The sequence below is a fragment of the Squalius cephalus genome (assembly GCF_949319135.1).
Source record: "Squalius cephalus genome assembly, chromosome: 4".
In the NCBI taxonomy this organism is placed as follows: domain Eukaryota; kingdom Metazoa; phylum Chordata; class Actinopteri; order Cypriniformes; family Leuciscidae; genus Squalius; species Squalius cephalus.
Window position 1 is genome coordinate 47,165,509 of NC_137125.1, and position 20,800 is coordinate 47,186,308.

General features: G+C 41.8%; 1 protein-coding gene across 1 annotated transcript; it reads left to right on the forward strand.

Moving 5' to 3' along the window:
* Positions 1-219: 219 nt before the first annotated feature.
* Positions 220-17,394, forward strand: LOC307157725 (antigen WC1.1-like; the record flags this gene model as incomplete). Its single annotated transcript, XM_079869649.1, has 24 exons — positions 220-654; positions 729-1,200; positions 2,019-2,705; positions 4,277-4,591; positions 4,851-5,153; positions 6,054-6,290; positions 6,518-6,832; positions 7,222-7,521; positions 8,192-8,470; positions 8,649-8,963; positions 9,061-9,129; positions 9,468-9,830; positions 9,868-10,185; positions 12,639-12,941; positions 13,055-13,126; positions 13,309-13,623; positions 13,728-13,928; positions 14,027-14,122; positions 15,660-15,719; positions 15,940-15,993; positions 16,091-16,129; positions 16,213-16,266; positions 16,392-16,454; positions 16,655-17,394. 24 exons carry the CDS (start codon positions 220-222, stop codon positions 16,699-16,701), a joined length of 5,712 nt encoding a protein of 1,903 aa, XP_079725775.1. The 3' UTR covers positions 16,702-17,394.
* Positions 17,395-20,800: the final 3,406 nt, after the last annotated feature.

The following is a 20,800-nucleotide window of genomic DNA, read 5'->3' on the forward strand; positions in this document are numbered from 1 at the left end:
CCCTGTCGCCGCTCTACTGTCACTATCTGGCGACCTACGCATCTCCTTTGCTTTGCTTTGCTATTTGCTTTTAGGAACGCGAGCGTTGTTTAAAATGCCTCGCTCTTCCTGTGCCACGTGCGGCACGAGGCCGACGGACATGCTAAGTGCATCTCATGCCTGGGAACCGCCCATGCTCAAGCTGCACTTTGCGCCGGGGGATGCTTGGTCTGTGAAAGCATGCCTGTCTCGACGCTGCGGTCGCGGCTAGCTCTCTCGCAAAATGATGACGGCGCTTCTCCCGCCCTTCCTTTTCCCGCTCTACTTTTGCAGAGGAAAAAGAAGCGCCGCAGCCAACGTCAACCTGAGGGAATGGATGTTAGCGAACCCATTCCAGGCATGTCCCCGCGTGCTTCGCTTTCTCCTACGCAGACACCGTCTCCGGTCCTGTTCGAGGGAGACCAGTGCCTCCCCCCCTCACACGCGGTGGGCCTAGTCTCTTTCGGCGGATCTATCGACGACCGCGACGACAGCCTCTCCATTGCTGCTTCTGCTTCTCAATTGGGCGCCAGCGCCACAGCTACCAAAACTAACTCTGACGCGGAGATGCTGCGGATCCTCACGAAGGTCGTCGCGGACCTCGGGCGAGGACCACTCGAGAGGAGCCTCCTCGAAGTCGGTTGGATGGCTGGTTCCTGCCGGGGCGCCAGCAGGCCCCTTGTCATAGACCCGCACCGTTCTTCCCTGAGGTACATGAAGAACTGTCTAAAACATGGCATGCTCCCTACTCTGCACTCACTGGATCTTCATTTTCTGCAACGCTCTCCTCCATGGACGGCGCGGCGGAAAAGGGCTACGAGCCTTTGTCGCCCCTCGAAGAGGCTGTGTTGTCCCAGGCCAAAGTTTCAGAAACTTCTCGGTCTCATGGCAGCCGCATTGTCAGTACTCCTCTGGTCGAGCACGGAGCAGAGCTTACATGCTTACATATCAACTGCCTGGAAATGAAGGCAGTGTGTTTGGACCTCAAAGTGTTTCTGCCAAACGTCAGGGTACACCAGGTGTTCGTCCGGACGGACAACACATCCGTGGTACCATTCATAAAACGCCAGGGCAGTGTCAGGTCGGGCAGCCTGTACGCCCTGACGAGAGACCACCTTATTTGGGCGCAAGTCAATCTGAAATCTCTGAGAGCAGCACATGTCCCTGGCATCCTGAACACAGGTGCAGATATGCTGTCACGGGGCAACACTCCCCTAGGCGTGTGGTCCCTGAATCCTCAGGGAGCGTCTGATATGGAGAGTGTTTGGCGAGGCTGAAGTCGACCTCTTCGCCTCAAAGAACAACACTCACTGCGCAGTGTTCTTCTCGAAGGGCAGGGATGTGTTGGCCCATCGCTGGCCCAACCTCCCCCTTTATGCATTTCCCCCCGTTTCAATGATTACCCACAGGGTTCCTACGCAGTTTGGAAAAGTATGGAATTTGATTTAATTCCAGGTCTGGAAAAGTATGGACAAAAGAAAGCAGAGTATGGAAAAATATTTGCATTTCCAGACTATTGCCCCTGTTTAGTTTTTACAAAATTTTTAATGTAATGAACAAAAATGTATCATAGAAGTGTGTTTTCATGGCAGCTGTTTAGTGATTGTCAAACATGACTGAATTCAAGGTGCACTTTTTCATTATGCAAAAATGCAGGTTATAAGTGTTTTGGGTTTCTTCTCATGATATTCTTAGCACCGTATTACAGAGCCACTAAAAGGATGTTTGCAAAAATAAAAAATATACAGACTTTCATGTGCGCATGAGAAACCATTAAACTTAGCATAGACAATGCACACTGAGCCACCTATTGCAACATCATCCCATTTCACGGTGTGGTTTCTTGGCCGCCATAGAGTGTGTTAAAGCAGACCTAAAGCCTTGAAATATAATGTACTGCCCTAATGAAAGCCAAATTTTGACCACTTTTTTCTTTTTTTTTGAGTCTGGAAAAGTATGGAATTTTGAATTGGAAAATGTGTTGGAACCCTGTTCCCCAGGTCATCGAACGGGTCAGGGAGAGCGGATGCCCAGTCCTCCTAGTAGCCCCCCTCTGGAAATCCAGACCGTGGTTTCCAGAGCTGGTTCAGATGACGGACAAAGTCCCCTGGCCTGTTCCGTTGAGGAAAGATCTCCTCTCACAGGCGAACAGGACGATATGGCATCCGCGACCCGATTTATGGCCTCTCCATGTGTGGCCCCTCAATGGGTACCCAGGGACCTTCCTGAAAAGGTCCTAAACACGATCACTGAGGCCAGGGCCCCTTCGAAATGGTCAGTGTTTTCCAGCTGGTGCTTGGACAAACATTTTGAACCCATGTCATGCGAGGTACCAGTGGTGCTCTCCTTCCTACAGGAGCTGCTAGATACGGGCAGGACCACGTCTACGCTCAAAGTGTATGTGGCAGCCATCGCAGCTTATCATGCTCCGGTGGCTGGCCAATCGTTTGGAAGAAATGACTTGGTGGTACGGTTTCTGAAAGGAGCCAGGAGGATGAACCCCTCTAGACCTCTGTCTGTGCCGTCATGGGACCTCTCCATGGTCCTTCGGGCCCTGAAGGGTCCACCATTTGAACCGCTCCAGTCGGTTGATCTCAAACTACTCTCGCTGAAGACTGCTCTCCTGCTGGTACTGGCATCTATCAAGCGAGTGGGAGATCTGGAAGCGCTCTCTGTGAGCCCCTCCTGTTTGTAGTTTGGTGTCGGTGACTCGAATTTCATCCTCAAACCCAGACACGGTTATGTGCCTAAAGTGCTTTCAGCACCGTTTAGAGCACAGGTTATCACTTTATTAGCTCTTCCACAGAGGATGGGGAGGCTAATCTACCTGTCCTGTCAGAGCACTGAGAATATATCTGGAGCGTTCTGCGTCTTTTAGACATTCAGAACAACTCTTTGTCTGCTTTGGTGGTCGGCCCAAGGGGTCTCCTGTCACAAAGCAAAGACTATCCAGATGGATAGTAGATGCCATTTCTCTGGCATATACCTCAGTGGGTCAGGTTTGCCCTATTGGTACTAGAGCCCATTCGACTAGAGGCATGGCCTCGTCTTGGGCTTTGTCTTCTGGGTTTCCCATTATAATATAATATAATGGGAAATAATATGGAGGTACAGTACCTTCCCTGCAGGCAAAGGTCCTTTCTGTATGATTTAGACCCGACAGGTGTCTGGTCTTATCTACATATTATGTCAATGTCATAAGCACACATTCATTTCATTATAAAACCCGCCTCTGTCCGGTTATGATATCCCTTATACATAAAAGAGCCGACGGTGTCTGGTCTTATTGGTATATTAGGTTGAATATGGATGTATGGGCATTACATATATATATTATATATATATTATCAGGCCCGACGGTGTCCAGTCTTTTTTAATATATATTGGGTTCTGGCTTGTTTCTGTGGGCTCAGAGTTCTCGAGCTGCAGTTGCAACCAGTTACTTGGTGCGGCGTTTTACATGGCGTCCCCACTGCGTATAGCTATGCAATACGAAGTGACCATTCTCGAAAGGGAACATACTTGGTTACTATCGTAACCTCGGTTCCCTGAGAGTTAGGGAACGAGTATTGCGTAGCCGGCCGCACTGAGTAACATGGCAGTATGTAGCTTCAGTCGATGTAACCTGCTATAATGGCTGTTTCGGGGGCTAATAAGGGCTCGGGCCACGCCCCCTTGACAGGCTCTGACGTGTAATGGCGTGATGCTAGCTCATTGGCGCACACATCAGAGGCACCCACGCCATTGGATGTGCAGTTGCCGCAGCACAGCCAATGAGTGAGCCAGACACTCACTGTGTTAGCTGTGCAGCTGCAAAATGCATTTTACATTTTAGGCTTCAGAATTTTGAGGAAAAGGAGTTTCCCCACTGCGTATAGCTACGCAATACTCGTTCCCTAACTCTCAGGGAACCGAGGTTACGATAGTAACCAAGTACTTTTTCTGTAATACTCACTGTGTCAATAATATAGAATCAAGACGTAAACAAATTTGTGTTTTAGTGTGGAAAAAATTGCTTACTAACCTTTTCTGTGCAAAGTTATTTCCAGTTTTAAACTTGTTTTCCATGACAACATAATGGTATAAACCCTGTAATTGTTTTTAACTATTTACAGCTGAAACAATAATGCACTTTAGGATAACTGAAACCCCCTTCCCCTTATGTGTCCCACTTCCCAGTTGTCCCATTTTGTAATGCTGTGAATTGAACTCTCATCCCTTCATCTTTCATCTCTCATTGTTACTGCTTAATATTTAGACTGTGTGAATGTGAGGCTGGTTGGTGGTCACAGTCGCTGTGCTGGTACAGTGGAGATTCATCATAGAGGTCAGTGGGGAACAGTGTGTGATGATTTCTGGGATTTGGCTGATGCTGCAGTGGTGTGTAGAGAGCTGGACTGTGGAGAACCTTTAGATGCTCAGAGTGATGCTCATTTTGGACAAGGATCAGGACCAATCTGGATGAGTTTTGTCTCGTGTACTGGATCAGAGTCTACACTGAAGAACTGTCGGTCATCAGGATGGGGTAAAAGCAATTGCGATCATAGTAGAGATGCTGGAGTCATCTGTTCAGGTAAAGTATTTTACATATTAAAATCTATATCTTTGCAAGATTTATTGCGCTTCCAGATTGGCATCTAATTTTTAAAGAAGTTTTAAAATGTTGACTTCAATAATAAATACATTTTATATTTATGTTTGTTGCAGTTTTCTTTTGTGTTTTTACTTTATTCATTATAAGACTAAAAATAAAATGGCTTTGAAGTACAAATCATTATTTTGAAGCCCCATAAATAAGCCATGCTTTTGTTGATCTGTGTTGTCTTATTTAGAAGTCCGGCTGGTTGGAGGTTCTCGCTGCTCTGGGAGGTTAGAGATACTTGATGATCAGACGTGGGTTTCAGTGTGTGACGCTGCCTTTGACCAGCAGGATGCAGAGGTTGTGTGTAGAGAGCTGGACTGTGGGGCTCCTGTACAGGTGCTGGGAGAAGATGCTTTTGGCAAAGGAGACGCTCAGATGTGGACACAAGAGATTCAGTGCAGAGGAAATGAGTCTCAGATTCACCTCTGTCCAACTGCACCGTTAGATGACAACAACTGTTCACATGAGCACAACATTGGTTTGCTGTGTACTGGTAACAGTTCAAAGTACAATAAAGCACATTTCATTTCATTTTATTATAAAAATTTTAATTTACAATAGCCTTTTCTCTTACATTCATAGACATTAGAAATGTGAGACTGGTAAATGGTAGCAGTCGCTGTGCTGGTAGAGTGGAAGTTCTTCATAGAGGTCAGTGGGGAACAGTGTGTGGTGCTGGTTGGGATTTGGCTGATGCTGCAGTGGTGTGTAGAGAGCTGGACTGTGGAGAACCTGTAGATGCTCTGAGTGTTGCTCATTTTGGACTGGGATTTAAACCGTTTTGGATGAAAAATGCAATGTGTACTGGATCAGAGTCTACACTTAAGAAATGTGGATTCATACAACCAACTGATCTTGATGTGTGTATTGGTAAGAGCGCTCAAGTCATTTGTTCAGGTAAGCTAAAGCTAAAAATCCTGTCTTAATGCACCAAAAGCAGTCATAATTTCATTTTTTATGACCATTTTCCAGCTTCTTTTTGACAGCACAAACTGTTAAGGTCAGACTGTAATAATCAGAGAACTTGTTAAAAATAAAATTTAGAAGCTTGTTTCTAACTCTACATTCTAATGTAATTCCCTGATAGGATTCATTCATAGACATTGTTGATCATGTAATGTGTGCGGTCATGTAATGCATTACAATTTTTACAGTAACAATAACTATACACTGTTTTGTATGTGAGCTGTTTTTGTAGGTTACTTTCAAGTCCTTTTGGACTGGGAAAAAGTTTTGCTGACATGTATAATATGTTTTCATAATAAATATCTTTTATTTCAGAAGATAAAGGAAAATATGATTTATCGTTGATTGATATATTATATTATATGACTGACTCATTATTGAAGGTCTCTAACTTTAAATTTAGTTTTTTCCTGTGTTGTTCTTTCAGAAGTCCGGCTGGTTGGAGGTTCTCGCTGCTCTGGGAGGTTAGAGATACTTGATGATCAGTCGTGGGTTTCAGTGTGTGACGCTGCCTTTGACCAGCAGGATGCAGAGGTTGTGTGTAGAGAGCTGGACTGTGGGGCTCCTGTACAGGTGCTGGGAGAAGATGCTTTTGGCAAAGGAGACGCTCAGATGTGGACACAAGAGATTCAGTGCAGAGGAAATGAGTCTCAGATTCACCTCTGTCCAACATCACCATCACATGAAAACAAATGTTCACATGAAAATGATGTTATACTAGTGTGTGCAGGTTTGAGCCTTTTTTAAATAAACTGAAATCAAATTTAATGTTCCCAAAATCTACAATAAATATTAGAACATTTTATCATAGTTTTTTCTCTTGTTGTGACTTTTTTCCTCATTCTTTCCTTTTGTCCATATGTCTTTACTCCCTCTTTATTTATTTTATAGACAATTTGAGAGTAAGGCTGGTTGGTGGTAGCAGTCGGTGTGCTGGTAGAGTGGAGGTTCTTCATAGAGGTCAGTGGGGAACAGTGTGTGGTGGTTTCTGGGATATGACTGAAGCTGCAGTGGTGTGTAGAGAGCTGGACTGTGGAGAACCTGTAGATGCTCTTGGTTATGCTCATTTTGGACCAGGATCAGGACCAATCTGGACAAATCGCAAATTATGTTTGGGATCAGAATCTACACTGAAGAACTGTGGAACAATAAATTGGGGGGTTTATGACTGTGATCATACTAAAGATGCAGGAGTAATCTGCTCAGGTAAACTGCTCCAAACCCTGCACTGTTTTTACATCACTGATAATTCAACTGCCTTAAAGGGAAAGTTCAATCAAAAATGAAAAATCAGTCATCATTTACTTTGTGTCTTTTCAAACCTCTATGACTTTGTTCTGTAGAGCACACAATGTTTTTTTTTATTATTACTTTCATTATATTGAAAAGAGTACCAGGATATTCTGTAAAATTCCCTTTTATGTTCTATAAAAAAGAAAGTCAGATGATATGGATTGACATGAGAGATTGAGTAATTTGACTATTTTACTCCTTTCACATTAATAAGTGGTGCTTTATGGTAGAACAATAATGACAAGAATTACACACCTTTAGATAAACAAAATTGAAACGTTTCTTATCTCTTGCTACTTCAGGTGTCAGGCTTATTGGAAACTCGAGTTGCTCTGGGAGGTTGGAGATACTTGATGATCAGTCGTGGGTTTCAGTGTGTGACGCTGCCTTTGACCAGCAGGATGCAGAGGTTGTGTGTAGAGAGCTGGACTGTGGGGCTCCTGTACAGGTGCTGGGAGAAGATGCTTTTGGCAAAGGAGACGCTCAGATGTGGACACAAGAGATTCAGTGCAGAGGAAATGAGTCTCAGATTCACTTCTGTCCAACATCCTTACTTAAAAACTGCTGTTCACATGATCATTACCTAGGGCTGAACTGTGATGGTGAGTTAAAAGAATATAGTAATATCATACCTTTTACTAATAGGGCGCATCTCAGTCAGCTTCATATTTCAGTCAGAACACTGACCAAGGCCATTTTAAGGTCTGTCTCAATCACAAAATCCTTCAAGTTCACTGTAATGTTCGCTCCCTAAAAATCCCACAATGCACTCCAAAAACTAGATGCTCACTACGTTCCCCTTAATGGAAATTCTGTTAAGTGCAAAACAGACATTAGAAGATTTGAAAAGACAAATCGTTATTTAATTATATGTCAGTAGAATTATAAATTATTTAATTATTAATTAATTATTAATTATAAACATCAGTAGATAGGTAGTGAACAGTGTAGTAAATATTTATAATAATAATTTGGCTAAATTGTTTCAGATATTTATAACAACAATCAAAGTATATTTTATAACATACTTTAAACAGCATTAAAAAATGTCAGAAAGATGTTATGTTTGTTGTTAATAAATACCAGTGTTGACGTTTTATGCCACAAGCACCTAGTCATATCACCGGGAATTGAAAAATCAGTGTCCAAAATGTGTAGTGAGCCAGTGTGCTTTACCAGTGCCGAATTTGTGTACATAATATACTGACACGCGAACTAGTGTGCTTACGGAGATGCAATCACAGTCTCTATCTGTATTTTTCTGTCACTTAGATAAAAAGAATGTGAGGCTGGTTGGTGGTCACAGTCGCTGTGCTGGTAGAGTGGAGGTTTTTCATAGAGGTCAGTGGGGAACAGTGTGTGGAGCTGTCTGGGATATGGCTGATGCTGCAGTGGTGTGTAGAGAGCTGGACTGTGGAGAACCTGTAGATGCTCTGAGTGATGCTCATTTTGGACCAGGATCAGGACCAATCTGGATGGGTGGTGCACTTTGTGCTGGATCGGAGTCAACACTGAAGAACTGTGGATCAGCAGGATGGAGCTTACATGCCTGTACTCACAATTCAGATGCCAGTGTCATCTGTTCGGGTGAATAATTTAACTGACTGCCCATTAATTTGTTGTGACATAAAGAATATTTTGTTTGGAGAACTGTTTGTATGTTTATTGTATTTAATATCAAGCATTTGTTTTTGTCTACTGTGCACTGTCATTCCTGTAATATTAACAGGTCATCAAGCTTCCAGACTCATTAATGGATCTCACCTGTGCTCTGGGAGGTTAGAGATACTTGATGATCAGTCGTGGGTTTCAGTGTGTGACGCTGCCTTTGACCAGCAGGATGCAGAGGTTGTGTGTAGAGAGCTGGACTGTGGGGCTCCTGTACAGGTGCTGGGAGAAGATGCTTTTGGCAAAGGAGACGCTCAGATGTGGACACAAGAGATTCAGTGCAGAGGAAATGAGTCTCAGATTTCATTTTGCTCAATTTCATTATCACACAAACAAAGCTGTACCAGTGACTATAATGTTGGTCTGATCTGTTCTGGTAAATTATAAATATTCAGTGTCTTTGTATTTAAAACAGTATATGTTCTCTGTCAGCTGCATTATACTTTACTTTAACCTATATGCTCTTTATTCAGGTTACACAGATGCTAAACTGATGAATGGTTCAGACTCCTGTTCTGGTCGAGTTGAGCGTCAGTACTTCAGTAAATGGGGCACAGTGTGTGATGCATGCTGGGATATGAGAGCTGCCAGTGTCCTCTGTAGACAGCTGAATTGTGGGATTGCTGTGTCTGTTGTGGGATCAGACTGGTTTGGAGAGGGAAGTGGTGAAATCTGGGCTGATGTGTTTGATTGTGACGGGAATGAAACAAAACTCTCAGAATGTTCCGTCTCTTCATGGAGTCGAGCTGAATGTTCTCATAGACGAGATGTTGGAGTCGTCTGCTCTGGTAAACTTATTTGACACTGAGAGCAGTATTCTCTTTTTCACCATGTTATAACACAATTCTTATTTTAGTAAAACATGAGATCTTCTCCTCAGGTTCCTCTCTGGCTGTTCATGATGGTCTGGTGCGGTTGTCTGGAGAGAGACAGTGTGAGGGGGAGCTGGAAGTTTCCATCCATCAGGTCTGGAGGAGAGTTCTGCTGGACTCCTGGAGTCTCACTGAATCCTCTGTGGTCTGCAGACAGCTGGGCTGTGGCTCTGTGCTGAACTTCTCCGGTTCCTCTTCATCCAGTCCTGAACACAGTCATGAGTGTGTGACGGGCTTCCAGTGCTCTGGGAGTGAAGCTCATCTGGGGAACTGCAGCTCTCCACAAACTCTCAACTGCAGCTCCACACAACAGCTGTCAATCACCTGCCTTGGTGAGAACAACAACATCTGGGCAGATTCTTCAGTTGTTAGTGATCAATAATGTGTTTTTCTCTCTCTGAATATCAGGTCGCGGGTCCATCAGGCTGGTGGGTTCTGGGGGAGACTGTGCAGGGAGGCTGGAGGTTTTTCACAGCGGCTCATGGGGGACAGTGTGTGATGACTCATGGGATATTAAAGATGCCCATGTGGTGTGCAGACAGCTGCAGTGTGGAGTGGCCCTCAGTAACCAGCAGGTTCCAGCCTGGTTTGGTCCTGGTTCTGGACCCATATGGCTGGATGAGGTGGAGTGTGAGGGGAATGAGACGTCCCTGTGGAACTGCTCTTCATGTTTCTGGGGGAAACATGACTGTCAACACAAGGAGGATGTAGGAGTCGTGTGCTCAGGTAAACATTTCAGTGTTGTGAAAAATTGTTATTCAGTAACATTTAAAATCTAAAATATCTTCTGGGAATATCTAAAAAAAATTCAGTTACACATACAGGTGTTCTACAGTGAAACTGAAACTGTGGTTTGAGACCACAATAATTTATTAGTATGGTGTAGTTTATTAGTAGACTCCTTTTGCAGCATCAATTAGTCTTGGGAATGACAGATATAAGTCCTTCATAGTGGCCAGAGGGATTTTGAGCCATTCCTCTTCCAGAACAGTGGCCAGGTCACTATGTGATGCTGGTGGAGGGAAACGTTTTTTGAAACTCCTCCAAAATGTGGCTCACAAATATTTAGATCTGGTGACTGTTCAGGCCATGATGCCATGATATTGCAGCCCAAACCATCATTGATCCACCCCTGTGCTTTACTCTGGGCACGCAACAGTCTGGGTGTTAAGCCTATTTAGGGCTTCTCCACACTGTAACTCCCATGGATGTAGGAAAGACAGTGAAGGTGGACAGTGAACTCACAATACATGTTTCACATTGTCCACAGTCCAATGAAACCAACATTTGGCATTGTCACGAGAGTCCAAAGGTTTGGCTATAGCAGCCCGACCATCTGTTCCATGTGGAGCTCCCGATGAACAGTTTTGGTGGAAACAGGAGAGTTGAGGTGGGGATTTAATTCTGCGGTGAGTTGGGCAGCTGTGGTTTTATGTTTTTTGGATACAATCCGGGTTAGTACCTGGATACCCTCGTCCTAGTAGCTTCCTCATGTGCCGACAGTTACTCCTGTTGGATGTGGTTCGTCCTACATGGTGGTATGCCGACATTACCCTGGATACCATAGCTCTCGATACACCACAAAGACTTGTTGTTCTTATCACAGATGAGCCAGTGACATGCACACCAACAATTTGTCCTCTTTTGAACTCTAATATGGCTCCCATTATCTTGTGTGGATTGCAATAGTTTATGTACAGCTGTGCTGTTGCTCTGCTAATTCAACCTTCTCACTTTCTGCTCTTGCTGACGGAATGTAAAATCAGTGAATATTGGCCACCAGATATATATACATATAGGCATATACACTCACCTAAAGGATTATTAGGAACACCATACTAATACTGTGTTTGACCCCCTTTCGCCTTCAGAACTGCCTTAATTCTACGTGGCATTGATTCAACAAGGTGCTGAAAGTATTCTTTAGAAATGTTGGCCCATATTGATAGGATAGCATCTTGCAGTTGATGGAAATTCGTGGGATGCACATCCAGGGCACGAAGCTCCCGTTCCACCACATCCCAAAGATGCTCTATTGGGTTGAGATCTGGTGACTGTGGGGGCCATTTTAGTACAGTGAACTCATTGTCATGTTCAAGAAACCAATTTGAAATGATTCGAGCTTTGTGACATGGTGCATTATCCTGCTGGAAGTAACCATCAGAGGATGGGTACATGGTGGTCATAAAGGGATGGACATGGTCAGAAACAATGCTCAGGTAGGCCGTGGCATTTAAACGATGCCCAATTGGCACTAAGGGGCCTAAAGTGTGCCAAGAAAACATCCCCCACACCATTACACCACCACCACCACCAGCCTGCACAGTGGTAACAAGGCATGATGGATCCATGTTCTCATTCTGTTTACGCCAAATTCTGACTCTACCATCTGAATGTCTCAACAGAAATCGAGACTCATCAGACCAGGAAACATTTTTCCAGTCTTCAACTGTCCAATTTTGGTGAGCTCGTGCAAATTGTAGCCTCTTTTTCCTATTTGTAGTGGAGATGAGTGGTACCCGGTGGGGTCTTCTGCTGTTGTAGCCCATCCGCCTCAAGGTTGTGCGTGTTGTGGCTTCACAAATGCTTTGCTGCATACCTCGGTTGTAACGAGTGGTTATTTCAGTCAAAGTTGCTCTTCTATCAGCTTGAATCAGTCGGCCCATTCTCCTCTGACCTCTAGCATCAACAAGGCATTTTCGCCCACAGGACTGCCGCATACTGGATGTTTTTCCCTTTTCACACCATTCTTTGTAAACCCTAGAAATGGTTGTGTGTGAAAATCCCAGTAACTGAGCAGATTGTGAAATACTCAGACCGGCCCGTCTGGCACCAACAACCATGCCACGCTCAAAATTGCTTAAATCACCTTTCTTTCCCATTCTGACATTCAGTTTGGAATTCAGGAGATTGTCTTGACCAGGACCACACCCCTAAATGCATTGAAGCAATTGCCATGTGATTGGTTGATTAGATAATTGCATTAATGAGAAATTGAACAGGTGTTCCTAATAATCCTTTAGGTGAGTGTATAGGCATTAAACCTCTAACATTTTATTGGCCAGTGTTTCAGTTTCATTGTCCAACCCCTGTATATATGTAATGTTACCTGTATGTGTTTGTGGTTGAAATGAATAGGGTTGGATGAAATCAGAGGTTGTGTTCATGTTTCCATCTAGAGTTTAAAGAGATCAGGTTAACTGAGGGCTGTGAAGGGAATGTGGAGGTTTTCTACAATGGATCCTGGGGTAATGTGTGTGTAAACCAGATGGACAGAGACACAGCGAGTCTGATCTGTCAAGAGCTGAACTGTGGAAGATCTGGTGCTTTTTCCGATTCTATCCCAAGACTGGAATCAGCTCATAACTGGCTGGATGAAGTGAAATGTCGACCACATGATTCCAATTTGTGGCAGTGTCCATCTTCACCCTGGGGACAGAATCACTGTGGTGAAGATGAAGTGGCCAAAATCACCTGCTCAGGTAAGACTGATTTCCATTGCAATTTCCATCTCTAAAAATACAACAATAGTTAACATTATTGACTATATAAACAAAATGTGTCTATATAATATTTAATTTACTTGTGATTACAGAACAGGAGAGTCATGAGTCCCCTAGAAGCTATTTGTCATGCTCCACATCTCCACATCAGAGACAGTGTTCAGGTAAGTTAATTTGATTAAGAAAAACATAAAAATCATAACAGCCATATGTATTGTATATATTTGATTTAGTTCTGGGGAACCAAGAGGATTTAATCTCACTCCACATACATGCCCCACTATAGGTGTTTCTGTCGTGACAAAACTCTGTTGGCCAATAATGTATTCACTTGGCTGTGATTTAGATCATGTTCCTCTCAGACTGAGTGGAGGTTTGGGCCGGTGCTCTGGGAGGCTGGGGGTGTATCATAACGCTGTGTGGGGTTCAGTCTGTGCTGATCTGTGGGACATCAGCGATGCTCAGGTGGTCTGCAGGCAGCTGGGTTGTGGAGCAGCACTGAGGGCTGATGGGAATTCAGTCTTTGGTGCTGGTGAAGGTGTTGTGTGGCTGAACAGAGTCGAGTGCAGAGGGAATGAGATTCACCTGTGGGACTGTCCTCTCTCCCTGAAGAACCACACTGACTGCTCCCACAAAGAGCACGCTGGACTCACCTGTGCAGGTCAGAGCAAATCACTGAGCAATATTAGTCATTTTTAAATTGTTTAAGTGGTTATAATATTTGTGTATTGGCTTTTTCCAATGTGTTTGTGTCTGTTTTGCCAGATTTGTCAATGTCCACTACTCCTGCCACAACAACATCAGCTTCTCCTCCAGTTTCTCAGACAGTGCGCTCAACATCAGTCACTCCTCCACAAACTCCTCCAGTGTCTCTCTCTGTGCTTGTGGTTGTACTGGGAGTTTTGCTCTTACTGCTCTTAGTGCCACTGCTTATACTGATTCAGCAGAACAGAGTGATGAGGAGAGGTAGGAGAGATCCAGAGACTGTCATATTGTGTGTTATTCAGTGTGTGATCAGTTATGTGTTGTGAACTGACAGCAGGTTTGTCTGTCTACACTCACAGCTCTCTCTAAGAGGAGACACAAGACGACAACTGAGGCTGTTTATGAGGAGGTTCATCACAGACCCAGTAATAGACACAGTGTTTTCACTCAGAAGGGTGAGTAAATGTCATAGTGCTTGATTTGTCGTGATCAACAGACTCATCACTGAATTCAGAGGGGTAAGAGGAGTAAATCACAGATTCATATGTGTGACCTTGTTTGTGTGATGATTAAGGGTTAGTGTTATATTCAGGTGTGAGTCAATGTTAGAGTCAAGAGTTAGTTTGAGCTGAACTTGAAGATGGCGCCACAGATGGCTGCCTTGTTTTGGAGCACCTCAGTGTTTGTTTTTATTGATTGTTTGTCCTGTCTTCAGTCAACTTTTACCTATAACTTTTATGAGAGACAAACTGCTGGACATTAGACAATGCACACCCCCCAATTTTTTTGGACATTTTAGTCAGAGGAATTCTATTCAGATCCAAATTAAGTCGGCTCTCTGTGCCCACCTCTATCTGTCAGTGGATCACCAACTTCCTGACAGACAGGCAGCAGCTAGTGAGGCTGGGAAAATTCACATCCAACACTTGCACAATCAGCGCTGGCGCTCCACAAGGATGTGTGTTCTCCTCATTACTCTTCTCCCTCTACACAAATGACTTCACCTCTACTGATCCCTCTGTTAAGCTCCTGAAGTTTGTAGACGGCACCACAGTCATCAGCCTCATCCAGGATGGTGATGAATCTGCATACAGAAGAGATGTTCTGGTAAGTCACAGCAACCTTGACCTGAACATGCTCAAAACAGTGGAGATAATATTGAACTTCATTAGGAACATCCCAGCACTCCCCTCCCTTACCATCATGAACAGCACTTTGGCCTCGTGGTTCCTGGGCTCTACCATCTCTTCAGGACCTGAAGTGGGAGTTCCAGATAGACTCCATTGAGAAAAATGCTTCGCCAGCTGAAGAAGTTCATCTTTCCACAGGAGCTGCTTAGCCAGTTTTATTCAGCCGTCTGTTCTATGCACTTCAGTAGTTGTCTGGTTTAGTTCAGCAACCAAATCAGAAGCCATCAGAAGACTACAATGGACAGTCCGGACTGCTGAAATGATTATTTCCCACCCTCCAGGACCTGTACTCTTCCAGAGTGAGGAAGAGGGCAGATAAAATCATCACAGACTCCACTCACGCTGGCCATAACCTCTTTGCACTGTTGCCGTCCGGCTGGCGATTCAGAACGATCTAGGCACTAGAAAATCTAGGCTTAGGAACAGCTTCTTCCCACAGGCCATCTCCCTCCTGAACAGTTAAATGCCTCATAAGGACTCTCTTAGTGCAAAACTCCCACTGTTTAGTGAAATATTTATTTATTAACATAATACTGTTAACTGTAACTATGTTTTTTATCTGCAAATATGCCTAATCTGTGTCTTATATCTTTCATATTTTTATTCTTATTTTTATAACTATGTGTCTTGTTGTTGTATTTATATGTGTGCACTGGAAGCTTCATTTACAAGAAAAATTCAAGCACACTTGACAATTAAGCTCTTTCTGATTTCTGATTCTGAAATGATCCAAAGCATATGTGGGTTTTGGCTGATTTGTGATTGTGAACATGTATCTGATAGTTCTGCTTCTTCCTAACAGGAAGTGTCCGTTCTACCGAACAGCATTCTGGGTATGAAGATGCTGATGAGCTTCTTTCAGGTTAGAGGACTGAAATATAACAATGTTACCCGCTACATACAGAAAAGTATGTATGTTTGTTAAATTAAAAACATTAAGATATAAAAAAGTTATCTTAGCAGTTTTTAATAATAATATGCAATAATATGTATGTACTGTATAGTAATAATAGTATGTATTGTATGTATGTTGTTGGTATTTATGAATGTGTGTTTTTTCTTTTTCACATCAAAATTTGCAGTAGGAGTCACAGCTGACTACTATACTGACGTCAGCACCACTGAAGGCCCAACAGGTCAGTGACTTTAACTGATCACAGAAATTCACTTCATTTAATTACCTATTTGGCCTGTGAATTAGTTTCTGTTTATTCTCTCGTTTCTATTATTTAGAAAAGCAACAAATCACATCAGAAAGACATCATGATACAGGTTTATTTCTTTTCATTATTTTGTTAGGTCTTAACACAATACATATATATAATCATTTTATATCATTTCATTATTTTGTTTAGCAGAAAACTACGATGATGTCGTCATCGTACGACAGTTCTTCAATGATAAAGCAGGTGTGGGTTTCAAATTATACACTTATTAGAACAGGGTTTATTTTCTTATTTTTGGTCAAATTATAGTAGCTTGTAAAGTATGAAGACTTTTTGCATGTAATTAATAATAGACACATTTATATTAGAGGGTGATCAGGAGGAGTATGATGATGTGAAGAATGTCGGGGAATATATGAGTGACATATCTGGTACGTTATTGACACTTTTTTTTACTGAATAATTTTGGTGTCCTTATAATAGCTTCATATTATAAATTTATCTTGTTCTGTTGTCTCAATAGCTAATTTGAATGGACTGAAAACATTGTGTTCATTATAATACTTTTTAAATCAATTTTAAATTTAAAACTTTTTAAATAAATGAATTTGCTCTTGTTTTTTAATAACAGAATATGATGATGTGGGGGAGGAGCCAGGAAAACAGGGAGGGACTTAATAACTCAAACCACACCCACTGCAGCAAATCAATTTTCAGTTTTTAAGTGGTCTGCAGAGTTTAAGTGTTTAAGATCCTATATACTATATGTTTTAGCTGCAGTCCAGCAATGTTTTATGTTGCACTTTGTATTCAAATCTTCTAAATCAATAATTTCTGAGAAAAAAAAAATGCATTGCTTTCAAAATATTAGATTTTTTTCAGTTTTTGCAGACCATGCTTTTTTCTTTTTCTTTTTTGCTATTTCTCTGAATTGATACATTTCTATCATGTAGCCTTAGAAATTTGAGGAAAGAAAATGTCTTTACCTTTAAGCCTCCACCACAACAGTTTTTAACATTTCACAGCATCTTCAACTTATAAAAATATAACTCCTCTTAAATGCAGACCCACTGCTGGTGGACTTTTATATTTTGCTAAAAGTTGTTGGAATTTACTTTGGGAAATACGTTAACAAACAGCAGCTGTGAGGAATTATCAGAAAAGCATGTTCACTTAATGTCCTGCAGAAGGAGTTTCTGACAGTCAGAAAGTAACACATGGCATAAACTCTGAGCTTAAATCTTCAGTGTTTATAACAGAGCTTTTTAATATACTGTATAGAGACTCTGTTTGTTTCATGTATTTGTTTTAGATTTACTTAATTGTTGTTTTGAATTGATGTCTATATTTTCTATTAAAGGATTAAATCAGACTGACTATGTGCATGGAAATTTTATTTTATTTTGGGGGGGAAATTGGGAAGGCTGAACATATTTATTTCAACACATTGTGTTTTTTGTCCAGAAAAAGAAAAAAATCAATACATTTCTGTGATATATTTCTGTTTTTTTTATTCACAAATTGTTGTTTGCTGTATAAATGCTAGCATATTATTAACACCCAGTGCTCCTCAAGCCAGGGTAGTTGTCAGTGTTTGTCATCTCTTCTCTGCGGTGTCAGACTTTGTGTTTCCCACATTGACTCTCATGACAGCTGGACTTTGTCAGCACTTTATCATGTGTGTGTCTCCTCAGTAAAGTGTCTCTGTAAGGTAGAGGAGGATTCCCGTTCAGTTAAAGGGCCAAACAGTTTCTGTCAATATATTTAATGTAAGTAGAGTTCAGTGTTTAACTTGATTCCTTCCTCCTTTCAGATTTCTTACTGGTTTTATTTTTTTATTTATTTAATTGCTTATTTGCTGGGTCTAAAAGCTTTACTACTGTATGTTTAGTTTGTTTTTGTTCACTGTAGCCTATCATATTTCCTCTTTGTTTTAAGTTAATTATTAAATAGTAAAGTTGTTCAAAAATAATATTCATCAATAATTTGCATAATTATTATACATGCATTTTTAATTAACTCATTAATGGATGAAAAATAGAAAATGTCATATTGCAGAAACAGTGAACTGCAAATTATTATTTTAAAGGTTGGAAATAATTTTAAGTTGAGAGCATAAAATACCTATAAAATGTGTATGGAAAAGACTTGCTCCTTGTGTACAGGCTGTGCTGGTAGAGTAGAGGTTCTTCATGATGGTCAGTGGGGAACAGTGTGTGATGATTTCTGGGATATGTCTGATGCTGGAGTGGTGTGTAGAGAGCTGGACTGTGAGCATTACGTGCAGTTGATGATGCTCACTTTTGACAAGGATCATGACCAATATGGAGGGATGAATTGTACTAGATCTGAGTCCTGTTGATTCTCATCTCTTACAAACCACATCCTTTATCACTGAAATTAATCAGTAATCGTTTTATCCTAAAGCAGCAGAGGTTCAATGTTCATTGAGCCTCATAACCTCCATCCTCCAGTCTCTCAAGCGTATTTTTGGTATCAGCGTGTCTGATCTTTGCCTGCTGTGTTTGAGTTGATTTCCATCTTGTGATCTCCTCTGTCTTTTTCTCTCTCTCAGGCAGTTTCTGTGAGAAGAGTCTCGTCTGGGAGAGGCAGCAGTAATGGCTCAGAAAGCTGCAGAGCTGGACAGTTCTGAGTTTGACGTGGTGTTCAGCGCTGCTTATATGCTCAGGTGTGTGTGTGTGTGTGTGTGTGTGTCAAACATTCACATGCTACATCTGCACGGTTTTGCTTCTGGTGGATTGCATAGTATGGAGTGAATTATGTGCCATAATTAAACAAACAAATCCAGCATTTTGCAAACAAACTCGATCTGCTTTGCAAAGGAAAACTTGACTCACAAACAAACAGAAAGCAATGTTCAAATACAAAGGTCAATTTGAGCGAAAACGCAGTGGAGTAACAAATATTGTGTTTTACAAATAGCCTATAAATAAATGAGCCAAATAAATATTTCACAAATAAATACAAACCATCCTACAAATTGCATGTGGGCTTTGAACAAATACCAAATCTAGTGCACACAAATGCATATCTGTCTGTTACGATTGTGAGACACTTGGCTTTTTATGAGATCTCTTGGCTCGATTTTCTCACAAATGTGTCCAGGCAGATTTTCTCACAAATGCAGTTGAGCAACTTCCTCTTTTAAAACAGTAGATGATGCTAAAATATAGGGATTCATTTAGCGCTAGTCTCCCGGGAGAAGTACTGATTTGAAACGCGCTTGCATTTGCCTACAGCTGAGGAAAATTAGCGGTGAACAGGTGAGTTTGTGTCTTACTGTACCTATAATAAACATTTTGAGGTTTTCTTTTTTTTCTGTGGAGCTTCTGGCCTGACAGTGGAAACGCAGCAGATTTTGGGCCCGGTACTACAGGCCCGAGGCTATTAGCCTGGCACGGCCTGTTTAAAGCCCTGGCTCGCACTGGCCCGACAGTGGAAACGCGGCTCTGAGAACTAGATGTGCAAATGAAGCCACATGAAGAAATGAGGCTTTCCCCTGATTGTTTCGATAAAAGATTCGAAGCATCAAGTGTGTCAAAAACAGCACCATCTTGTGGCAGCTCAAAGTTATAGCAGCCATAAACCCGAGTGCGCAGCGCCATTGTTTTATCTATTGAGTGCAAATAAAAGCCTGACAGTGACATTTACACGCTAAATGTTCAGTTTTCTGATAATATAATTCACATATTAAAGTGTGGCAATAAATTAAATGCAACAATTATATTAATACTGATTATAAAAATACCAAAAGAGTTGCTTTATGCAAGTAAATGGTGGTATAATTATTTTATGGTTTATGCTGTTTATATGGCAGAATATATGATCATGTAACATAGGCTATAGGTTTATTTATTTTTAAAAAAGATAGTAAATGGACTTAAACTTCCAAAAACCTGTAGAGTAGGCTAGTGGTCTGGGTTCAAACATTCCGACACGCAAAGCAAAGCATTCACGTGACTGGAAAGACATTTCCATTGGAAAGACATTTTTCGTTGATCACTTGTTTCTCTGAAAACAATACGCGCTCCGGCACGGATATTCATGAGAAATTGCACTGCGTACTCGATACGCGCTTTGAAGCTTTATTGTCATATGTAATGTAACAACAATGAGAAGGAACCAACCACCAACTCATCTTCTTTTTGAATATTAATTCAAGATTTGGTCAGAACTTTGTATCCTCATCAATCTTGTCATCAGCCAGTGCCAACCAGTCTGACTATGTAAAACTGACCCCCAGCACTAACGAAATAACTGGTCAATACTATCTTTGTTGCCGAAATTACTGATTGGTTAAGAGAAAGACAGAGACCAAGGTCTCACACAAGAGTCCTCACAAACCAGAGCCATAAATCACCCAGTCTCCAGAAAGTCTGCTTACCAAAGACTTTTATTGGTTAACTTAAGGAAGAACTGGTCAATGTTTGATAGTTTTGCAAGACGAATCGGTTTAGAGATGATTACTGCTCAGGGCCCTAACAAGAGGTCACATGACCCCTGTGGCTAACAGACCCCATCTTGGTCCCATGAGAGAGACAAACAGATTTCAGCAGGAAATACCCATGACCTCAGGGTGTTTCCAAGCCCATACACTTTACACACCAAAAGACTTTTACATATCAAAATCCATAAAACTCATTCAAGAACAAATTTCAATGGACTTATAAACATCAGACATCATTCTATGTGTTTCTACGATATATGTGTCCATTTAATATGCTTTAATCCCATATAATTCATGTAATTTGTATAA